The following is a 20548-nucleotide window of genomic DNA, read 5'->3' as shown; positions in this document are numbered from 1 at the left end:
ACCCGACCGGTCATCTCAGCCTTCTCTTCCTTCGAGTAGCTTGCTTACCTTATGCACCAAGGTTTACGGGCAGTATATCGAGGATCCCTTCACAGTCCCGAAGTAGACAGGTACCTTGGCTAAGGTAATCTAGACTACGTACTTTGAAAGGTGATTTGATAGCACAAACACGTGCCTATACAAGAAAAAAAAAATAAAAAAATCACCCCAACCAAACCAAACCAAACTCTGATAATACATCAAAAATTCCGGACACCCCTCCACGACTCTTACGGGACTGGTATCAGTTCCGCAGCCATGTCCTACAGTGGCGGCTATTACAGGCCGTCTCTAAAAAACAGCGTTGATGTCCAACTTCAAAACGCATTCGGAGATGGAAATTGGGCGACCGTCGTTCGTTTGGCCGAGAAACGGGCCAAAGCCACCAATGACCCCTACTTCGAGGTACAAGTCAAATATCCCTCCCCTGGTAACCTTCGAAATGGAACCTCCTAGCTAAGTCAGGTCGCGCAGGTAGTAAAAGCGTGTGCAGCCACACAACTAGAAGGGCCACTTGAAAGACATGCGGCACTGGTCTCCATCGATAGCTTTGTTAGGAAAGGCACGGTTCTCAAGGATGCAGAGGCCTTGGAGCTCTACGAGTGGGCACTCAGGGACTTGGCTGGCCTCTTCAGCTATACCCAAACTCTAGGTACTATGAGGTCGCGATGGGTGAAAGCAAATCCTCGCAGCCCAGCAGCACTCCAATGTCTGAGAGCCTGCATCCAGAACTGGGACCTGGTGAATGCCCAGCAGGTAGGCAAGACATCTATATACATACCCAAACATCAGTCAGAAAAGTCTAGCTAATTACGTGCATAAAACGTATTCTCACAACTTCTATGGCGATTAGATTGCAGCAATTCTGGATAAAACACCTGGAGTTCAGCGGCAGTTCATGTATTGGAACATTGTTCTAACCTACATGCTCTCTGTAAGCTAGCCCCTTACCAAGAGACGAGAGATAACTGTGCACTCAAACTAACAGTGTCAATGCTATCTCATGACTAGAACAGCGAGCAATGCCCCAAGGAGAAACAGAAGATATATGGCATGCTGGCAATGAAACTGCTTGAACGAGCTGCAGAGCTAACCGAGTCGGTGAGTTGCTTGCTGGTATGGGAATAAGTTCACCATTGCTTGGCTAACCGGCGTCTACTTAGAATCCCCACAAGAGCAATGAGGACAATCAGAGCAAGCTGTCGGATAGGGGTCTTCGGACAGACGAGGAAATTGTATTCTATTACCGACTACTCGCCAGCCAGAGTGCCCCTGCCGAGTTTCTTGCACACATGAGAAGCCCAGTTCTTGGAGCACTGAAGCAATTCGATGAGGGGCGCAAACACCTACTCATGGAAGCACTCAAGACTTTTGAGAAACAGCAACAATGGGAGGCGGTCTTTGAGTTTTGTTTGCATGCTTTGAGCAAGGAAGAGAGTGACGGATCACCATCATTTCTTGCTGCGGATTTGGTAATCTGGAAAAGCCTCATAAGTGCGGCAGCGAAAATGTCGAACCCAGAAGAGTAAGGGACTGACAAACAGCCTATGATTTCGTTCACAAACCTATACTAACAATATGCAGAAGCCTCAGCCTAGTACAAAGCCGGCTTGCAGTGTTTGCTTCTACGATCAAATCGCAAAAGGTGCCTCCTATGTACAAGAAAAATATCGGACTTGCGCTTCTTGAGCTCACTTTCAAGAGCGAAGGTAGCGGCTGGTTCGAGCCCGGGTCGAGCAACCCAATGAGTACACGGGTGGCACAGCTCGGACTCTTTCTCCAACAATACGGGCACGAGATATCAGCATTCGACGATGTGAAGGGATTCATCGAAGTGTTGAGCTTTGAAGAAACTCGTCATTTGTTGGATGAGGTACTTATGAAGAGCATATATACAAAGGTTAGCTCGCTCCAGCTCACAACCTTCGTCCAAGCTGTGAAACCGTGTCAGAGATGTGGTTTAAGCTGACATTGTCTTCCTGATAGCATCAATCATCTCACACTTCCACTCTTTACGTCAAGCTGCGATATCACCTGATCAGCTCTCCACACTCAATATCTCAGGATTATGAGGGAGCCAGGGAACCGGCGGAACGCTTCAAAAAGCCTGTGTCTCGTTGCAAATACTGCTCGGGCGTACTGAAGGGCAAAGAATGTCAAGACTGCGTCCGTCAAGTTGCGAAAGTAGCAATGGAGTTGCACACGGTAAACAGCCAGAAGAAGCCCGATGAAACCTCAGATATGGATCGAGATCCTACCATCGATCTCGCTCTCGTGGCTGCCATGTGCCTTCTCAAGCTCTCTGGGCTATCGTCTTCTACCCTTGGCCTTCCAGTGCAACATCAAGTTGACCTCAGCCTGTTCCTCCAAGCAGTGGCCATTCTCGACAATCAACTGCAAAGGACGCCGGACCAGCCGCCGCTTCGATTACTTCTCTCGCGACTTTACATCATTCTTGGCTGCGCATCCTATTCTCACGAGCTGTGGCTGCCACTAGGGGTAAAAAGAACCATCCATGACTCCCTCAGTCCACTCTTTTTTGATCGCATTTCGACAATATCACCCGGACTCTTTGTAGGTTCAAGACCACCAATGGAGCCACTGAGGTCATTCTATTCATATACCTTGCGAGATCCATCACCAGTCAAGATATGGGATGCTTTCGATTCTGGAAGCTACAGCTCGGTATTGGAGATCACAGATTACTGTGAGAGGCTTCGTCACAGCTGCACCCTCATCATGACAGTCGTTGAGGAACGTCGCGTAGCTCGAGCGCTAGGAGGACGGCTGGACAACTTGGAGGATATTTCCTTTCTAGGTCAGTACAGACATGAACATTAGCAAGCCTGGTAACACTTGCATATACTAACAAATCACGGAGCTGGGGAGGCAAAACAGGTGAAATATACGACCATACAACACTGTTCACGACTCTTGATGTAGGATCCGTCATGAATCTCGAAGCCTCTCATTCACCAGCCCCACTAGAACAGCTCGGTGTAGGGCCACCACCCTCGGTAAGAGAACCCCAAGGACCTTCGATCATGTCCACTGCAGCAAAAGCTTGGAAACCTACTGACCCATAGCCGCTTTTGTTCCACAGAATACGCGTTCACATCTTGAACTGCTTGCAGAACAGTTCCTTCAACTGTGCGATTTCGCACCGTCCAAGGACTACAAGCCAGCAAAACCGGCTGTCGTGGCCGATCAAGACCTGCAGTATATCTTGGAGACGCTGACTTCGCTCCACGAATCATTCACCAACTTTTTGCACCTCGCCGACACGCCCTCTCACTTGACGCGCGCAGAGGAGGCCTATTACACCATCCTCACGTTGTTGTCTGGCTTGATGACCATCGCGATAACTACAAGCCGCTCTGAAGATGTCACCTTGACTGCACCAGAACTGACGTCGGCCATCCTGGCCACCGTTTCAACAATGAAGCAGCTGGCCTTCAGCACACCACTTGCCAAGGGCCGAAAGTCCACCTTGCTCCAAATCAGCAGCCCGCATGCGGCAGCCTTGTTGCGGGAGGCTGCCGTCAGCCTCAAGAGCGGCGCATCATTCGTGCTATCGCTCCATGAGCAGGCGCTGGCGCGGGACCGATCGGGTAAAAGCAATCTGCACAAGGACCTCGTGGCACAGATGAAAGAGATAGTCAAGGTTGGGACAGAGCTTCTGAACCAGACTAGAGATCACTTCAAGCTGCTCAAGTCTGAATTAGGGGAGCCGGGGTGGCTGGATGATGTCGTCAGCTGGACGGTAGGAGAAGAGACAGACGATCTGGCTGCAGCGGTTCTAGTTACTGTAGGCGGCCGCGCCAACGTAGAGAACTGGGCCGGTAAGGTGCTCGACAGTTGGAGGGAGGGTGTCAAAGGATGGACCATGGTAAAGACGGACTAAACGCGAGAGGAAAGTCCCCGCAAATGGGGTTGAAGAGTGAAGTTCCCTAGGAATACAGTAATATAATCACAGGCGAACAAAAAAAAAAAAAAAAAAAAAAAAAAAAAACTCAAGTAAAAAGCTACTGTCCCAACATTGATTAAATCTGGGGCAACAGTTCCAAAGTTCTCCAAGTGCCAAAAGTGGGTGGAAAACAAGGGAATAAAGAAGAAAAGAAAAAGAGACAAATCAAGGTTTATGCGGCAGATATGACGATAAAGCAAGGGGGGTTTGAAAACTCTCTTCTGGCGTTTTTAAGAGCGCGAATTCTATTTCTGCAAAGTGTGACTGCCATGGCTGCTCCTCCTCCGCATCGCCTTCTTGGTGAGGACATCCTTGCGCTCCTCACGAAGCGTAACCCAGACCCAGAACCAACACATCAGCTCCAGGAAGATGAAGGTGAAGAAGACGCGGTTCTTGAGACCGTCGCCGCCCCACGTCGCGGGCTTGTAGCCGTTGTTGTGCCTGTACGCCGACGGGTGGCTGAGGATGCCGCGAGGGCCTGCGTTGGCGTATATCGGCGACGAGGGCGAGAATGCAAAAGTGTAAAATACGAGGAAGAGGAAGATGGACATTCGGAGCGGGGCTGGTTTTTTTTGTTGTTGTGAAAGATGGGGTAAAACAGTCTAGTTAGTAAAAAGTGTAAAAGGTAGGTATGGATAGTCAGACTGGGCCAGGGAAGGGGCGCTGGCTCCGTCGCAGAACGAACCTTGTGTACCCCAGTGGTGAACGAGGCAGATCTCGTCGGGCAGGCTGAGGGTGACGAGATCGGTGAGGCCAACAAAGGCAAGCATGACTGCCAGGAAGGCCAGAGAGGGCGACTGCGAGTCAAAGGCGCGAGCGAAGGGCTGTTGTAAGTTTGGGGTTGTCCTTTGTGGTCAGCTAGGTTGCATAGTCCCCAAAAAGAGAAGGACATGGGTCGAATAATACACACCATGCCCATAGCCTCGCCCAACACCCACACGAGCGCTTGGTCGGCGACGGTGATGGGGCTCGTGAGGAAGAAGTAGCCCAGAGTGATGTGGAATAGGGCCAGAGAGGAGATGATCGTCTTGGCTGATATGAGCGCCATGATTGCGACGGTTACTGCAAGTCCTTGGTTTGGTGCCTCTGCAGTAGATATGGCTTTTGCATTGGAAGGTTTATTCGGATCGGAAACGCTGTAAACGGCCAACGGTAACAGGAAGTAAAGTTCAGTTGCGCGATTGGATAGGTACTGGGTGTACACCAAATGACGGGCAGCAACTTTGAGGAGCAAAGCAAGCTCACGATGTAGGGCCAAGAAGAGGTTGTCGGATTGTCGGTCAACAAAAGATAGAGACCCAAGGTAGGCAATTACAGCCAGGTCGATGGCGGTAATTGAACAAATATGAAGCAAGTGAGTGGTGGGTCAGAATGAGAAAGGAAAGAAAAAGAATTTAATCCGAACTAGCCATCCGATCAAGCTATCTCATCAGAATGAAGCCAGAAAGTCAACAGTTGACTATCAGTGATACTTGCGCTTGCAGATGAGTTGGCAGTGCATGGATGGGGGTGTACCGTACCTAGTTCAAGCCAAGATTCACGAGACGGCAGACATTGACGCGAGCACGCGCCCCATGTCAGTTCAAGGTGGGGTTGCAGACAGGACGGGATGGAAAATTAACGGCGACCCTGACTGATTGGTCAACACGGTAGACTGTCTTGAGCAGGACCCTTAGCTGACTCAGCATTCTTTTTTGGAAGTCGTCGATCATCCGTGGGTCTTTGACGAATTACGTCACATTATAGGAGGTAATGTGGATCTAGTATGCAAGAATACCTAGAACTAGTGGGACGTCGCAGTGTCCCTGAGCTGAGGTACCGTAGGTATCTTTCCTTACCCCATACGACATCTCAATCGATTGTCTCTAGCTACAGCAGCAGAGACACAAGCAGTGCTCAACATACCCACGTCCTCAAGGCGTATTCAAAAGCTTGAGATGTCCGCTCAGGAGCAGGGCAATGGCAGTCTGGACGTAGCAAGGCATCTCCGGTACTTTACAAGATGCATGCGAACCCTGCTGCCCCAGCAGTACACGAGCAATGACAGCACCCGCATGGCCCTAGGCTTCTTCATCATATCCGGCATCGATCTCCTTACCCAAAACGCTACCTCCGCCGATGCCAAGAACAACAAGAACACTTCCACCATCTCCTCCACAGACCGATCCAACTTCCGCGAATGGGTGCTGTCGTGCCAACATACCGCCGGCGGCTTCGCTGGCTCGACCACGCACACACTACCTCCGCACGAGTATGACGGCTGGGATTTTGGATCACTGCGCACCGAGCCCGGAAACTCCAGCTGCTCTAACATAGCAGCCACGGCGTTTGCGCTGCTCCTTCTTGCCCTCCTGGCCGACGACGTCTCGGGAGAAGCAGCCTTCTATGGCGTCGATCGCGTCGCCACACTTCGCTGGCTAAAGAAGCTGCAGCGCCCCGACGGAAGTTTTGGAGAAGTGCTTGTTGACATTCCGAACATCGACTCACATGGCGAAAACGACAAAGTATCCGGGTCGGTTACCGAGACAATTGCAGGTGGACGGGACATGCGATACTGTTACCTGGCCGCCATAATACGTTGGATACTGCGCGGTGACGTGCAGCCCGAAGATCCCGGGTGGGTCGAGGATATCGATGTCGAAGCTCTCGTGCGTCACATTCGTGCAGGCCAGACCTTTGACGGTGGCGTCGCAGAGAGCTCCATGCACGAGAGCCATGCCGGCTACGCATATTGCGCCGTAAGCGCACTTTCACTCCTTGGCAGACCTCTCGAAGGCAACGAAGCGGAACCGCAACCGGGACCTCATGACTCCTCTATAGACATACCTTACATACTCCATTTCCTTGCATCTCGGCAATTCGAATACACAGATGCGCCCTCCGACGACGATGAGGACGAGGAGAACTTTTTCCAACCAGATTCGCTATCACGCTTGTCTCTCAACGACGAATACCCACCATTTGTCGGTTTCAACGGTCGAGTCAATAAAGTCGCCGACACATGCTACTGTTGGTGGGTGTGCGGGACTGCAGATATCCTCAAGCAAATGCACAGCTCCGAGGGTGTTGATGTATCCATGGCCCAAGAGTCGGCTCGCCGGTTCTTGATGGAGAAGACTCAACATATGATTGGTGGGTTTAGCAAGCACCCGGGCGGGCCTCCGGATGTCTACCATGCCTACTTCGGACTGAGCGCTCTGGCCGTGCTCGGCGAACCAGCTCTGAAGCCTTTTGATGTTGGTCTATGCGTCAGCAAGGACACAATTGCCAAGATAGAAGGAGGGCGGCGGGGTCTTTTCAGGAGAATGTATTCGGCTGCTGCCGATGCCTCAAATCCACAGACCAACAAAAGCATGACCACCGCGCCACAGCTATCTACAAGGGACCTCTTGAGTATGGGTGAAAGTATAGCCGGATGCAATGTGAACGATCTGAAACAAGGGGAAACACCAGAAGGACCGGCTCTGCTTGAGCAAATAGTGAAACGGGCAGGAAATAGTCTTAAGGTATCTTAAAAGAAAAAGACATGATAGAAACATGAAGTTCAAACTTGCATACAAAGGTACTCAGGTGCAGTGAACAAGTTATTTGCTGAAATATTTGACAAAAAAAAGTGGCGGCTATCTAAAGCAAGCCGGAGGTAGCAAAGTCCAATTGTGTGACAATACCAAGAACGCTCACCAGGGGATATCCATAAAGCAAAAAGGTTTTGCGCTGTATACACGCGAGCCGGATTCTATAACCAGCAAAAACAAAGAAGAAGAAGAAAAAAAGAAACAAAAAGAAGGGCGCTATGCGCAGATTAAAACACCCGTAGTCGTTACATTCGTAAAATCAGCGGAGATCCCTTCGCTCGCCATCACCCAAAGTTGGTGCGCTGAGCGAGATAGGGCTGATGGGCTGCGTCACCGTCGGATCGCACCCTTCCTTGCCGTGATTACACATGGCCTCCTCGACGACGCTGTTGCCCTTGTCGTCGGGCTTTTCACCTGCTTCATCTTCTTCAAAAATCTCCTCGACCCGCTCACCAGGCCGACGGATGACAGGCGTGAAAGACTCAACCTCTTCGATATCATCATTTCCCGACGCAAAGTCCTCCTCGTTCTCCTCTTGGATCGTGATCTCGCCACTCCTTCGTCCTAGTCCGCTGGCACTGGCAGACCGGGAGTGTGACCCGGCACTCGAACTCCTTGTACCACTGCCGTTGTTGCCGCCAAAGGCGAGCATCGGTCCCTTGAAGAGGTTACGCTTCCGCTTGGCAAATGTCACGGACGACCCTATTCCAAAGGGATTCGGGGATCCCGGCGGCTGCATCGATGGACCGCCCGACATGGCGTCATTGGGGCCTCCTCGAACGAGCCGGATATTACTTGGAAAGCCAGACATTGTCGGCGTAGCCGGGAGAACTTTGACCGAATGGTGAGGTGACCGCGTCGCGTGCATAGTGGCCTTGGACATGTTGGTAGACACAGATCCGTTGGAGCTGGTAGAGCTGGCTTTAGAGTGAGAGTGATGATGGTGGTGCATAGAACGCACCGATGAGACAGATGAAGAGGTAGATTTGCGGCCACGGAGTCCCGCCGTGCCTGCCGACGACCTTCTAAGTGCCGTGCGAGGCGTGAGTGGTGACGGGGAGAGTGACTGTCTCTTATAAGCCGCAGATCCGCTTCCGCCGCTGACAACCCGTTGATGCGGGTAGTTGTTGGTTGGAGCAGTAAGAATTGGCGGCACGGTTGGGCCCGAGGTAGTAGCACCGGTTGGTGATGCTAGCGCCCCAGAAGCAGTAGTCTTGGAAGCAAAACCGTTGGCTACCACGCCCTTGGGAAGCCCAGATACGTTGGTTTGCGAGGATGAGCTGGCCGTCGCCGGGTATTTGCTAGTTTGTGGTCTAGGACTGGCATCCTTGGACTTGGCTTCCTTGTTCCCAGACTTGCCAACCCTTTCTAGCAAATTCGGTGTGGAATGACTTCCTCTCCGGCCCGAATGCCTGTTGCGTCTCGTGTTCTCGATGATCCAATGGGTCCAGTTCCTCCAGTGTGCCACGATGACCTGTGAAGGCTTCTTCCTCACCTTCTGTTGTGACCCCCCTTGGCCTTGTGAGCCTTCTTCACCAACCCCAACTGATCCACCGCTGCTTCCTCCAAAGGCGTCGCTCGTCGTCACCAAGTGGAGTGTTGACCCTCTAGACCGCGCGCTTCGCAGGACACCCTCTTTCGGGGGAGGGATCGGCCGTCTGTGACGTGAAGAACTTGCCGACCTAATGGAATCTTTGTCGATTGGTGGTGGAGGTACTTCGCCGTCGGGACTTAAACCTGCATTTAAATTGTTCACATCCTTGAGGCCGGGAAAATCTGGGATGCGAAGGTCCGGATAGTGTGCACTTCTGCGCTCTGTCCTGCCCCTGGTCCTCGGCGGGGGCGGGTCGCCAAGCTTGACAAACTGACTACCAGAGCCCGTCCATTCTTCCCCAACAGTAGCGAGACGCTCAAGCCTACTGGAGGTGGTCGACAAGCGACGTGATATGCGGTTTTCCTCCTTCTCCTTGCGCTTCCTTTCTCTTCGCAACATCTTCCTTTGCTCCTTTTCTGTGAGGAGGGTCCACCACCCGGCGAGCGAGTCGCATCTCTGGGAGAGGACAGACTCGATGACAGCATCCATGTTGACACCAGCGCTGCGCATGCGCTGCAGTACATCCTTGTCCAGAGCTGTCGAAAAAGGGGCGGGCTGCTGCGCCTGCAGGATCGTCAGTTGGTTGGGAGCATGGTCGGCGAGGAAGGGATGATTCAGAATTTCGCCAAGCTCCGGTCGTCGCAGAGGTCTTTTTGATAGCAGAGATTGGAGGAGTGATAGCGCATCTGGAGGAATATGATCGGGGTATTTCGGCTCTTCTGATAGAATACGACGGCGTGTGTCGTTATCGTCGTCTTCGTCGAATGGGAGCTCTCCGCACAAAAGAGCATATAGGATGACGCCAAGACTCCAAACATCAACCTTCTCGCCTGCGTACTTTTCTCCCTTCAACATCTCGGGCGCAGAATAGCATATAGTCCCGCAGAAGGTCTGTAAATGGTTCGATTTGCCCTCGTACTCTCTAGTGAAGCCAAAATCTACCAGCTTGACATTCTCGTGTTTGTCCAGTAGGATATTCTCAAGCTTCAGGTCGCGGTGTACACAAGATTGCATGTGAACATATGTGACGGCACCGACGAGCTGGGTGAAGGTTTTCTGGACCTTTGTCACCGGCAGCTTCCCATGCTTGAGTAGATAGTTGTAAAGTTCGTCGCCAGGGCAGTATTCGAGAACCAGCCAGACCATTGTTTCGGTAACAATAACCTCGTATAGTCGCGCAATGTGCGGGTGCACAAATTGCCGGTGGTGGTGTATCTCACGGGCGAGATTTGAATCATCCTTCTTGGCCGACTTGAGTACAACCTGTTTCCACGCAATTCGAGCTAAGTTAACCGATGCACTGTTTCCCTTGTATGAGATTGAGAGTAGCAGAAGAGAAAAACGGACCTTGGACCCGTTAATGAGTTTGTGCGAGGCAAGATAGACCTTTCCGAAGGAGCCTTTGCCTATCAGTCGACCAAGTGCGTAGTTGCCCACCGTCTTGAGCTCCTTGTTAGAGAATTCACTGATAAAAAGCGTAGAGTTAGTGAACGCTCTTAGGTATACCGCAGATGACCAACGAGTGAAAGCATTTCGCGCATGTGCCGCAGGTGGTTGAACGAGGAGCTTACTCGAGAAGTGCCTGGTAAGAGTTGGCAAGCTGGAGCCAGGGTATTGAAATGTTAGCGGCAGCAGGCAATTGACATGTCATTTCAGCCGAGAGAACCGTGTGACGCACCTTTGCCTTCCTTCCCGGGTCGGGCTTTGCCCTGGCCGACTGCATTACTCCGTCTCGCTGGAGCTTCTGGGCAGTATAATGCCCTGAGGCCCGGGTTCACTCTCAAAATGGCGGAACTATAGCTTGATCGAGAGCGACCAACGTCGGACGTAAACGTTGCGGGTGTGGTTTTGCCGGGGGCAGATGCGATGGCTCGGCCAAGGTACTGGCGGAAACGGCGTGACTCTCCGACTTAGGCATGTAGCTCGACGTGTTTTGGGTCGTCTCGGGGTGGACGGAGGACGGTCGCAGGGTGACAAGACTGGCCCGACTCTAGCCCGTCTCGTGACTTATGATGTTCGCTGGGAGCATATGATGGATTGGGAGACAATTGGGTTGTTGGCGGAGACCGTACGTATGGCTTTCGTCGCGACACTCGGCAGGCGAATCGTGGCGCCCAATGGCGTATCGGTCCTTCCTATGCGGCGGCGGGAACCGAGTTCAACGTGATGACGATGTTGACAACTAGGGCAAAATTGAAATCGCTCGCATCGTCTGCCTTTTTTTAGGGTAGAACAAATGTTGTTTCGAACAAACCACCGCACAGAAAGTGGTTTGGTATTTTTCGTTCCTACCTTGGTATGAAAGTTGAGGGTGCGTGCGCTAAGTCGCACGACGGAGGTTGAACGGCATTTGATGCAATGGAGATGAACCCGTTAATTGGGATGCTCCGCATGTGGGTCCCGAACTCCTGGCACCTGAATTACGTAATACCGATATTCCATGCCTCAACTGAACCAAACACCCCGGGCAGGTACAGTACCTAATTCTACCAGCAGCCAACAGTTCCCATCCTGCGTATCTACTACCTACCTACCTACCTACCTACTTTTCCATGTATTACCTACGCATTGCATATAACATCTCTCTCAATTGGGTCAGCTGAAAAAACCACAACCCAATATATATATACTTAATAACAAATTCCTAATAAAAAAAATCCGAGATGGACACACGGCTACTTTCTTCTCTAATATGGTTGCTTTTGTTGTTCCAGGCAACAGGCTTACAACTAATTGAAGATCCGACGCAACATTCGTTCGGCCCAAGGTCGTTACATCATGATCTCAAGCTAGATAGCCAACACCCTCTCACAATTCAACCTGACAGTCCTCCTTATCGTTCACGGCTTCTCGATTTGCATCGCTCTCTCGTGGAGATATCATCCACAACGGGACAAGAGGCCGAAGTAGGGACTTTCCTCTCACACTACCTGGAAAGTCACGGGTTCGATGTAAAACAGCAGAGTCTCTCCGTGCGGGAGGACGCCCAGGCCTCCATTAACAAGCCCAAGCGCTTCAACATTCTCGCTCGTCCGTCTGCAGCTCATAGTAGCACAACCTGGAACCCTCGCCTGCTCATCACCTCGCATATTGATGTGGTGCCACCTTACATCCCATACTCGATTGATGCTGACCCATCAGACGTTACGGACGAGACGATAATTCGTGGGCGCGGCAGTGCTGATGCCAAGGGTAGTGTGGCATCACAGATCATCGCAGTCGAGGAGCTTGTCCACAGAAAGCTCATCCGCCCGGAGGATGTGATGCTTTTGTACGTCGTCGGCGAGGAGGTGGATGGCGCAGGGATGAAGCGTTTCTCCGAGTCGTTGGAGGACCCAGGCAACCCGTTTCATGGATTCGAGTCGGTCATTTTTGGAGAACCCACAGAAAACAAACTTGCATGCGGCCACAAGGGCATTATAGCATGCACCATTACCGCCACCGGCAAGGCAGGACACTCTGGTTACCCTTGGTCGGGTGAAAGTGCCAACGAAATGCTGATGCGAGGTTTGGTGAGAATACTTGATGCCGACCTTGGGAGCAGCGACAAGTTTGGCAACACTACTATCAACGTGGGTACCCTCGCTGGTGGTATCGCATTCAACGTGATTCCAGAATTTGCGCAGTCAAATATCTCAGCCCGGGTAGCAATTGGTCCTCAAGACTCAGGCCACATTGTTGTTCGCCACAAGATAGAGAAAATACTGGAAAAAGAGAATGCAGACCATCTCAGCCTCGAATGTGGGCTGGGGTACGGCGTCGTAACTTGCGACTGCAACATTGAAGGCAAGTTTCCCTTTCTAATCCTAGAGAAGTTACGGATATTGATATTGTTTCGTATTTTTAGGTTTCCAAACAACTACAGTCAACTATGGCACAGATATCCCAAACCTCAAGGGCAACCACACGAGATATCTCTATGGACCAGGTAGCATTTTGGTCGCACACTCCAAAGACGAACAGCTTACTGTGGGCGACCTCGAAACTGCTGTAAAGGCATATCAGAAAATTATTTTACACGATTTGAGTAGTTGAGAGCAATCAACCAAGTTGAAATCATGAATTCTTAACTCCCTGTTATCCATTTCCCCAAAACCTTGTGTACGCTTTATCCCATGAACACATGTACCCATGAACCCCGAGCATATATACCTATCTACCAATCCCCTAAACTCAGTTTGATCCTCATTTTCCAATCACCTTTGCCCAAGTTTCTGGCATAACCTGCCTAAAATCAAACTTGCCATCCTGTTTCACTACAACTCCTTTCTCTGTCACGATCGCATCGATCAAGTCATGGGGAGTGACATCGAACGCAGGATTCCAGACATCTATCCGTTGGTCTGCCGTCGCAACCCTGGCCGTGTTGGAGGGATTAACCTTCCCGTTTTGGTCGACAAGAGCACCGGAAATCTGGGTCAACTCCTCCTTCTTCCTTTCCTCAATCTTGATACCCGCGCCAGTGGTGGTTTCGAGGTCTATGCTCGTTGTGGGAGCTGCCACAATAAACTTAATGCCATGGTGACGAGCCAGGACGGCAAGCCCGTAAGTGCCAACTTTGTTGGCCGTGTCGCCGTTGCGCACTACACGGTCTGCACCGACGATGACAGCCCCGATGTTGAACTCTTCTTTCTTCAGCGCGAAAAGGGCAGCGGCCATGGAGTCGGTGATCAGTGTGCTTGGGATGCCCTCGTAGACGAGCTCAAACGCAGTCAACCTGCTGCCCTGGTTGTAAGGCCGAGTCTCAGTGCAAAACGCATGGTGAAGCGTCTTCCTCTCCTGAAGGGAGCGAATGATACCCAGGGCGGTGCCATGACCAGATGTCGCCAAGGAGCCGGTGTTGCAGTGTGTCAACACAGAGACCTTGCGGTCGGAGGTTACTTCCAACTGAGCCTCCAGCCATGCGGCACCAAATGATCCGATGGATATGTTGGTCTGAAGATCTTTTGCCAGGATGTTCTCAGCGGCCTGAACATACGCGGCAACGATGTTCTCATTCGCCTTGGTGGCAGCCAAGTCTACTTGGCGGATTGAGTTTTTGAGCAGCGTAATTGCGTTGCTCAAGTCCACAGCTGTAGGACGGCTATCTTTGAGATAGTCAAGTCTTGAGTCGATGAAAGCGATGAACTCATTAGGGGTTTGGTTGGCTTGTAGGGGCTTAGTAAGTGGGGTTTGCGCAATAGGTAGATGGGAAAATTAGACGACATACTTGAAGAATTCGCAAGCTGCAGCTCAACAGCAAGAGCCAAGGCGGCTACGATGGCTATGGCTGGGGCTCCTGTTGTGACAAAGCAAGTAAGTTTAAATCAATGAACTTTGTAAAATGCATGATACTTGCACGATATCTCAAAGACTAATTGTTATATTTACCTCGCACTCTCATCGACTTTATACAGTCAAACGCCTCCTCGCAAGTCGAAATCTCGTCATAGTGGTTTTCGTGGGGGAGCCGAAGCTGGTCAAGGACCTCAAGCTTCGGGGTTGCTCCGCCCGAGTAGCGAATTGCTTGCAAACTGGACATATCCGTATTTGAATAACGGGAAATTAAAATGACCTAGATACAGGGTCGAAAAAAAAGTCTCAAAGCAAGTTAAGCGCTAGGGACCAATGTGAGTAAAGCGTTTTCTACAAAGGCTTAGGTCGAAAGATTCTAATTCTGATATAAGTTGAACGAATGCACGCCATAGCTATTGCCACCCCGCTTTCTTGATCGAACAGAAAAAACACAAGCCCCACTTGTTCCCATGTCAGTGATCGCATCAATGCTGACATATGCGGGAGATCCACCTTTGTCGAGCTCCAGCTCCAGCTCTGTGACTGCAAAAGGCGGCAGGCATTGTACTCGAGGCCAACGCGAAGTACCCGCGCCAACGAGCTGCGCCAAGGTGATATGACAGTGCCTTTTACAATCTACCAAACCAGGCACCTATCTAGGTAATTTTTGTCCACACAGCGACTAAAGAGACCATCACCGGCTGGCCGAGGTGGCTCAATGATAAAGCTTGGAGTTTGAACACGGTCATTCAACATGAACCAGCAGTACTCGACCTCGAAAGTTACGGGTATGTAGTAGAGATTGAGCTCGAAAACAAGTTCCACCGCCTACCCGAAATCTAACACTTGGAGTGCCGTACCTAGTCGAGTACTTCGATCCCCATGATGTATACAAACTCATCGCGCCCGGATTACTGCCGCTGCTGCCTCTACGAAACCTGAATTGGAAGTCGCACGCTGGGCCCCCACGATCCATCAACACCCTCCACGTTGACCTTGTCCCTGCAGGCGGAACTGCTACCGGTAGCGCGGCCGCTGCCACTCTTTCCCCAATAGCTTCCCCGCAACCCAAACACGCCTTCGAACCCTCAACAAACGATAACCTCGATGGCTTCCAAACCCAGACACCTGGCGGTATCCCAGCCTCGGGAGAGCATGCCGACGCGCTCGCGCCTCCAGCGCCTGGACGAGAGCGACGTCATCAGATCCCCGGGCTTCGACGAACACCGTACTTAAAAGTCCTCCTGGTGCGATGCGATGACAACGATTCTTACAAGGCGCAAACGCGCTCCGAAATTCGCGACTGGCTCAAGCAAAATACACCCCCGCAAAGCAGTAAAAAGGCCAGCAAAGCCGAGAACCATGATGCCTTCGAATGGCTCATCGTCCATGTCGTCATTCCCAACACCGTCGCGGCAACCCAGCCGAGAATCACTGGCAAAAGTGACGCTGCCGACGCCAAGGTCGCCTCACGCTGGAGGGGTAGCTCGACAACCATACTCGAAAAGTTGATGACCGACTTCAACACGACCAAGGGCCCCGTGGATAGAGTTGCCCAAATTCGCATTGGAATCAACGACGTACCTTACGACATACTCCCACGAGTCGTGCCAGCAGTGCCTACTGGGTATACCGAGACTGCGCAAGACGTCGAAAATGCCTGGGCCGACCTCATCGGCAAAATGAAGGCATGGATCTTGTCATCATTTGATATGCGCGTCAGTCAATACGAGGAGGATATCAAGGAAAAGGATGCACAGCGCAATCTTCCAGGATGGAACTTTTGCACATTCTTCATTCTCAAAGAGGGACTGGCTCGTGGGTTTGAAAGTGTTGGCCTGGTAGAGGATGCTCTGGTTGGTTACGATGAACTGAGCGTCGGTCTTGACGCAATCATTCACGGCCAGGCTGGAACACAGGCCGCAGAGGCACATGGGGGCTCGCTGCTACCATATACCGAAGAGCTGAAGGTTATGGCACAGAGGGCGGTAGAGGAAGCGAGTGACGAGGGCCTGGACCCTGACGACGACAACGAGCGGCCGGTCGATCTGCAAGCTGGCAACCCCAACACAAAAGCGAGTCGAGGAGCGGGTGCAACAGGGACGAATGCCATTCCCGATTCCTTTGACCATGATGTCCTCATTAGCGCAAATAAAAAACCCTACCGTGAGCTTATCCTCGCCAACAACGTATCTGTGTTTGACTTCAGATGCTATATTTTCGCCCGCCAAATCGCCCTGCTCTTCCGCTTGGGCAACGCCACTGCGACCAGGGAAGAGCTCCTTGCCAAGACAAGGGAACAACAGGAATACTTGCTTCACGGAGTAGCACCCCGGACACCCGCTCTTGTGGACAACAGACAACATAATGATACAGAAAACCTCTCCATGCTAGCTGAAGTCTGTCGCAGGACATTGGAGTTTATTCCTTCTGTGTCAACGGTCATGCGTCAGGACTTGCTCGCGGCTCTTGGTGCAACGAGCACAAAAGAGGAGCAGCAGTCCGTGACTGGCAAATCGTTTCCGTCTCCTCGTTTGGTCGAGGTGGTTGACAACATCGTTTCATCTTTTGCATTTTCTGCCGCTCAACAGATCCTTGCGCAAACATCCACCAAGGCGTTGCCAATACCAGAACCGAGTGTGGCCGAACAAGATAGCACGGAGCCGAAAGCCAAGATCCCGGAACCCAAGACCATGATGAATCCGGCGAGAAGCTCTTCTTTGCATGGGGCGTTTGGGGCACACGCGCAGCAAAGCATAGGGATTGCCCAAGGTTCTCAGGAGGCAGGCCTTGTTCACACCCAGTTTCTCAAGGCTGGTTTAGAAGAGTTGGCGGCTAGGCGTGCAGAGCTTTTCACTCTATCGAGAAACATCCTTGAGGAATGTGGAAAGAAGTGGGGATGGAGCGACGGCTGGGATTCCGTTCCTCTGGTAGGAGATCCCGAGCTTGACGATATGGAAGACATAAACTTGGACGATGAGAGTGGCGACACACCGACCAAGCAGGCACCGACTACAACAGCACATGCATCCCCTTCTTTATTCGGGTTGGGGACACGGCTCCTATGGACAGCACTTGACAGCAAAGACGACTTCTACCGACTGTACGAGACACTCACTCTCAAGGCGCTTCGGCACTATATAGTTGCGAGCCATTTCAACTCGGTCAAAGCAAACATGGTTGATATGGCAGTTCTCAAGTATCACCTGGGAGAGTTCCGCGAGGCAGCAAAGTATTTCATGGACACGATCCCTTTCTTTGGAGAAAGAGGGTGGTCTCTCCTCGAGTTATCGCTGTTGGTTATGTACTGCAAATGTCTCGAGGAGCTTGGCCATAAAGACGACTACGTCAAGGTCGCTTTGAAGCTGTTATCCAAGGCTGCGATGGCAGAGCATCAACGCCGTGAGCATCGTCGGTCCGCAAAAGAAGTCGACAAAGAAAAACCTACCGCATATCCTGAAAGCACTGTGATCAGGGGGTTTCTTCCCAGTGTGCTCCAGATCACTAAAGACTTGACGCACGATGTGGTGGTTCCCCTGTGCGATTTCGTCTCCGAAATTGCGTTTGATGGCGCTCCCGTCTACCATGATATGCAAGACAGCTTCTCGGTATGCCTGGCTGTGCACAGTCTACTGGTTGATGAGCTGGAACTAGATCATGCTCAAGTCAAGCTGCGATGCAATGATAGTGGCGGACTGAAAAACATCTCACTTGCGACCTCTTCTCCAGTCTGTATCAAACCGGGCAGAAACAAAATAGAGCTGACATGTAATGTAAGTGCATCTTATATTCGCAACCTGTACAAACTGTAGCGACCTACTAATGTTGGTTATTTTCCTCCCCACCACCAGGCAGCTGTTGCCGGCGAATATGAAATTGAACAAATCCTGCTGCGCAGTGGCAAGCTGCAGTTTCACCTCGGAAGGGATCCGACCTTCAAGACTCACAAGGGCATCAGGGGCACCGCACAATCGGACATTGTGACCAATTCCAAACTCGGCGTCTTCCAGAGGGCGGGATCCTTGGACATTCGCCTCCTACCTGCGAAGCAGATCCAGCTCGACAAGAACAGCTCTCTTGAAATTGAACTCACCACCGGATGGAACAAGACACGGACATGTGACATCCGTGTCAAACCTGCTACGGGAGGGCTCAGGCTCCTTGTGTTCGAAGGGATACTAGTCAACGGGGAGAAAGAAACGAAACTTGAGCCCCCAGAAGGTGGGTTATTTCACCTGGGAGAACTGGAAAAGGGATCAACTGTCCGACTTCGTTTTCCCTACACGGTCGAGCAAGATGTACCCGCAATCGCCGTCAGGGTCGAGTTGATTTATACCACCAAGGAGGATGGGCCGGTTTACGAGTTCGCCAAAACCCCTTCTATCAGCATCTCCTTGGCCCTAGGTGTCAACGTGCAGGATGTTTTCAAGCACAATGTCCTCTTCTCTCGCTTTACAGTTACAACGGCAAGTGCGAGCCCTTTGAGACTGTTTGCAAGTCAATTGTTGGAGTCGGATCTGTTTGCACCAGACCTTGGTGACACCGCGCCTCATTCAATTGACGGCACGTATCCCATTACTATCTTTCCAGAACAACCTGCCAGTTTACTGTACAAGATGGTGCGAAAACGGGAATCTATAGTCAAGGGAAAAGGCACAAGCAAAACAATGTACCTCAAACTTACATACAGTGTGGTGCAAGATGAGATCGAAAGCCTCGTGGAAGCTTCCCTTATGCAGGCCTTTGAGTCGAACGAGGCTCCGGGGAAGTCACTCTCGACATACTCACGGCTAGTTACTGGCATCGTGCTAGCTCATATCAGAACGGCGCTGCTTGCATCTGGCGACCTTGAGCATACTATAATGTCTGGCTTTGTCTCGACCGCGTTTCTTGCCGATGTACCATGGGAGACACGCTTGGCAACGCAACTCAGCGTTTCAAACGGATACCAAATCGCGTCCAAGCTTGCATCGGTCATTAGGGATTGGCAAGTACAGCATCCCAGGCTTGCCCTGACCTCGTCTGCAGACCAGCCCCAGGAGCTTGCTTGTATAATGATTCCTGTGGACATTCCATCAATCACCATCGTACACACAGCAGATATTCAACTCCTTCCAGACCATAATAATACGACAGGCAATGCTGGACGGAATCATGGGATGCCGCAGGAGACGTGGAAAGTGAACGAGTTGATCCCGTCCAACCTGCACCTCAAGTGGTCAAGGATATGGGACACTGGAGACGCCGAGCAAGAAGCTCCCTCACCACCTTCAAGGGACGCAATCGAGTTCAGCTATGAAGTCACCGCTCCTCAAGACACATGGTTAATCGGTGGGCGACGCAAGGGCCACTTTGTTATACCGGGATTGGATGAGGATGCGACCAAAGATGAGAAATTGGCGTATGCGCTCGGGGCATGCTCTACGCCGGACACTGAGGCTGACATCGCCTTGTTGCTTGTACCGCTTCGTGAAGGCTGGCTTCCATTCCCCAGCGTTGAGATTCGTGAGGTGCGAAGTTTTGCTGCTGGCACGACAGCCTCGCGAGAAGGTGATGTCCAAAAAGTCGGTGCCAACGCCGAAAGAGGGGCCACGTTTGAGACGGACTTTAAAAACTTGGGAGAAGCTGTTCATGTAATCGCAGACCGCCATAGTGTTACTTTAAGTTTGGATGCCAGTGGGCCAGGAGGAGGTCCATTGGTTTTGGGCAGTAATTAATACAGATTTTTTTTTTCTTTCTTTTTCTTTTGCTGGTAAGTGTACAGATTCCCAGGAATTGGCCCCTTGAAGGCAACAGAACGCTGCTATCTATTGGAAGCATATAAAGCCGGCCTCGACATCTTCAACAGCTTCCTTGTCCACAAGATATGCCATTCTTGCTTTCAAACATCGAGAATTCGGTCGCGTTATTCACGCAAATAATACAGTGGTGTTTTCTTCCCCCAAAATCTTCCCCCAACCCATCCACTTTTCGCATACTTGTTTTTCCTACATGGCTCCATCGGCTATATCCCACCAACTGTCTCGCTCGCCAAAAATTCTGTTATTAACCCTGGGCTTCAAATCTGCACACGACATAAGCGTCGAGTATTCGGCTGAA

The 20548-nt window shown here is 51.4% G+C and overlaps 7 protein-coding genes across 7 annotated transcripts; 4 read left to right on the top strand and 3 right to left on the bottom strand.

Annotated features, from left to right (window-relative positions):
• The first annotated feature begins 102 nt into the window (after positions 1-102).
• On the top strand, positions 103-3994 carry PgNI_05212 (uncharacterized protein). The gene is made up of 9 exons (XM_031125246.1): positions 103-444; positions 514-795; positions 893-973; positions 1051-1140; positions 1203-1564; positions 1624-1939; positions 2026-2857; positions 2938-3056; positions 3143-3994. The coding sequence occupies exons 1-9, from the start codon at positions 298-300 to the stop codon at positions 3941-3943; spliced, it is 3030 nt and encodes a 1009-aa protein (XP_030982299.1). The 5' UTR covers positions 103-297; the 3' UTR covers positions 3944-3994.
• Positions 3995-4088: 94 nt separating this feature from the next.
• Positions 4089-5557, bottom strand: PgNI_05211 (uncharacterized protein). Its single transcript, XM_031125245.1, has 3 exons — positions 4917-5557; positions 4692-4830; positions 4089-4568 (listed from the first exon to the last, which is right to left on the bottom strand). Exons 1-3 carry the CDS (start codon positions 5052-5054, stop codon positions 4252-4254), a joined length of 594 nt encoding a protein of 197 aa, XP_030983138.1. The 5' UTR covers positions 5055-5557; the 3' UTR covers positions 4089-4251.
• A 374-nt stretch (positions 5558-5931) lies between these two features.
• Positions 5932-11480, bottom strand: PgNI_05209 (uncharacterized protein). Its single transcript, XM_031125243.1, has 4 exons — positions 10854-11480; positions 10747-10775; positions 10523-10640; positions 5932-10438 (listed from the first exon to the last, which is right to left on the bottom strand). Exons 1-4 carry the CDS (start codon positions 10896-10898, stop codon positions 7841-7843), a joined length of 2790 nt encoding a protein of 929 aa, XP_030983086.1. The 5' UTR covers positions 10899-11480; the 3' UTR covers positions 5932-7840.
• On the top strand, positions 5944-7521 carry PgNI_05210 (uncharacterized protein; the record flags this gene model as incomplete). Its single annotated transcript, XM_031125244.1, has 1 exon — positions 5944-7521. One exon carries the CDS (start codon positions 5944-5946, stop codon positions 7519-7521), a length of 1578 nt encoding a protein of 525 aa, XP_030982297.1.
• A 358-nt stretch (positions 11481-11838) lies between the features above and the next one.
• Positions 11839-13210, top strand: PgNI_05208 (uncharacterized protein; the record flags this gene model as incomplete). The annotated part of the gene is made up of 2 exons (XM_031125242.1): positions 11839-12916; positions 13023-13210. The coding sequence occupies 2 exons, from the start codon at positions 11839-11841 to the stop codon at positions 13208-13210; spliced, it is 1266 nt and encodes a 421-aa protein (XP_030983085.1).
• A 150-nt stretch (positions 13211-13360) lies between these two features.
• Positions 13361-14696, bottom strand: PgNI_05207 (uncharacterized protein; the record flags this gene model as incomplete). The annotated part of the gene is made up of 3 exons (XM_031125241.1): positions 13361-14322; positions 14385-14453; positions 14546-14696. The coding sequence occupies 3 exons, from the start codon at positions 14694-14696 to the stop codon at positions 13361-13363; spliced, it is 1182 nt and encodes a 393-aa protein (XP_030983079.1).
• Positions 14697-15039: 343 nt separating this feature from the next.
• Positions 15040-20166, top strand: PgNI_05206 (uncharacterized protein; the record flags this gene model as incomplete). Its single annotated transcript, XM_031125240.1, has 3 exons — positions 15040-15237; positions 15314-18222; positions 18301-20166. The coding sequence occupies exons 1-3, from the start codon at positions 15204-15206 to the stop codon at positions 20164-20166; spliced, it is 4809 nt and encodes a 1602-aa protein (XP_030983078.1). The 5' UTR covers positions 15040-15203.
• Positions 20167-20548: the final 382 nt, after the last annotated feature.

The sequence above is a fragment of the Pyricularia grisea genome, chromosome I (assembly GCF_004355905.1).
Source record: "Pyricularia grisea strain NI907 chromosome I, whole genome shotgun sequence".
NCBI classification, from domain to species: domain Eukaryota; kingdom Fungi; phylum Ascomycota; class Sordariomycetes; order Magnaporthales; family Pyriculariaceae; genus Pyricularia; species Pyricularia grisea.
This window is presented reverse-complemented; position numbering and strand designations above follow the sequence as displayed.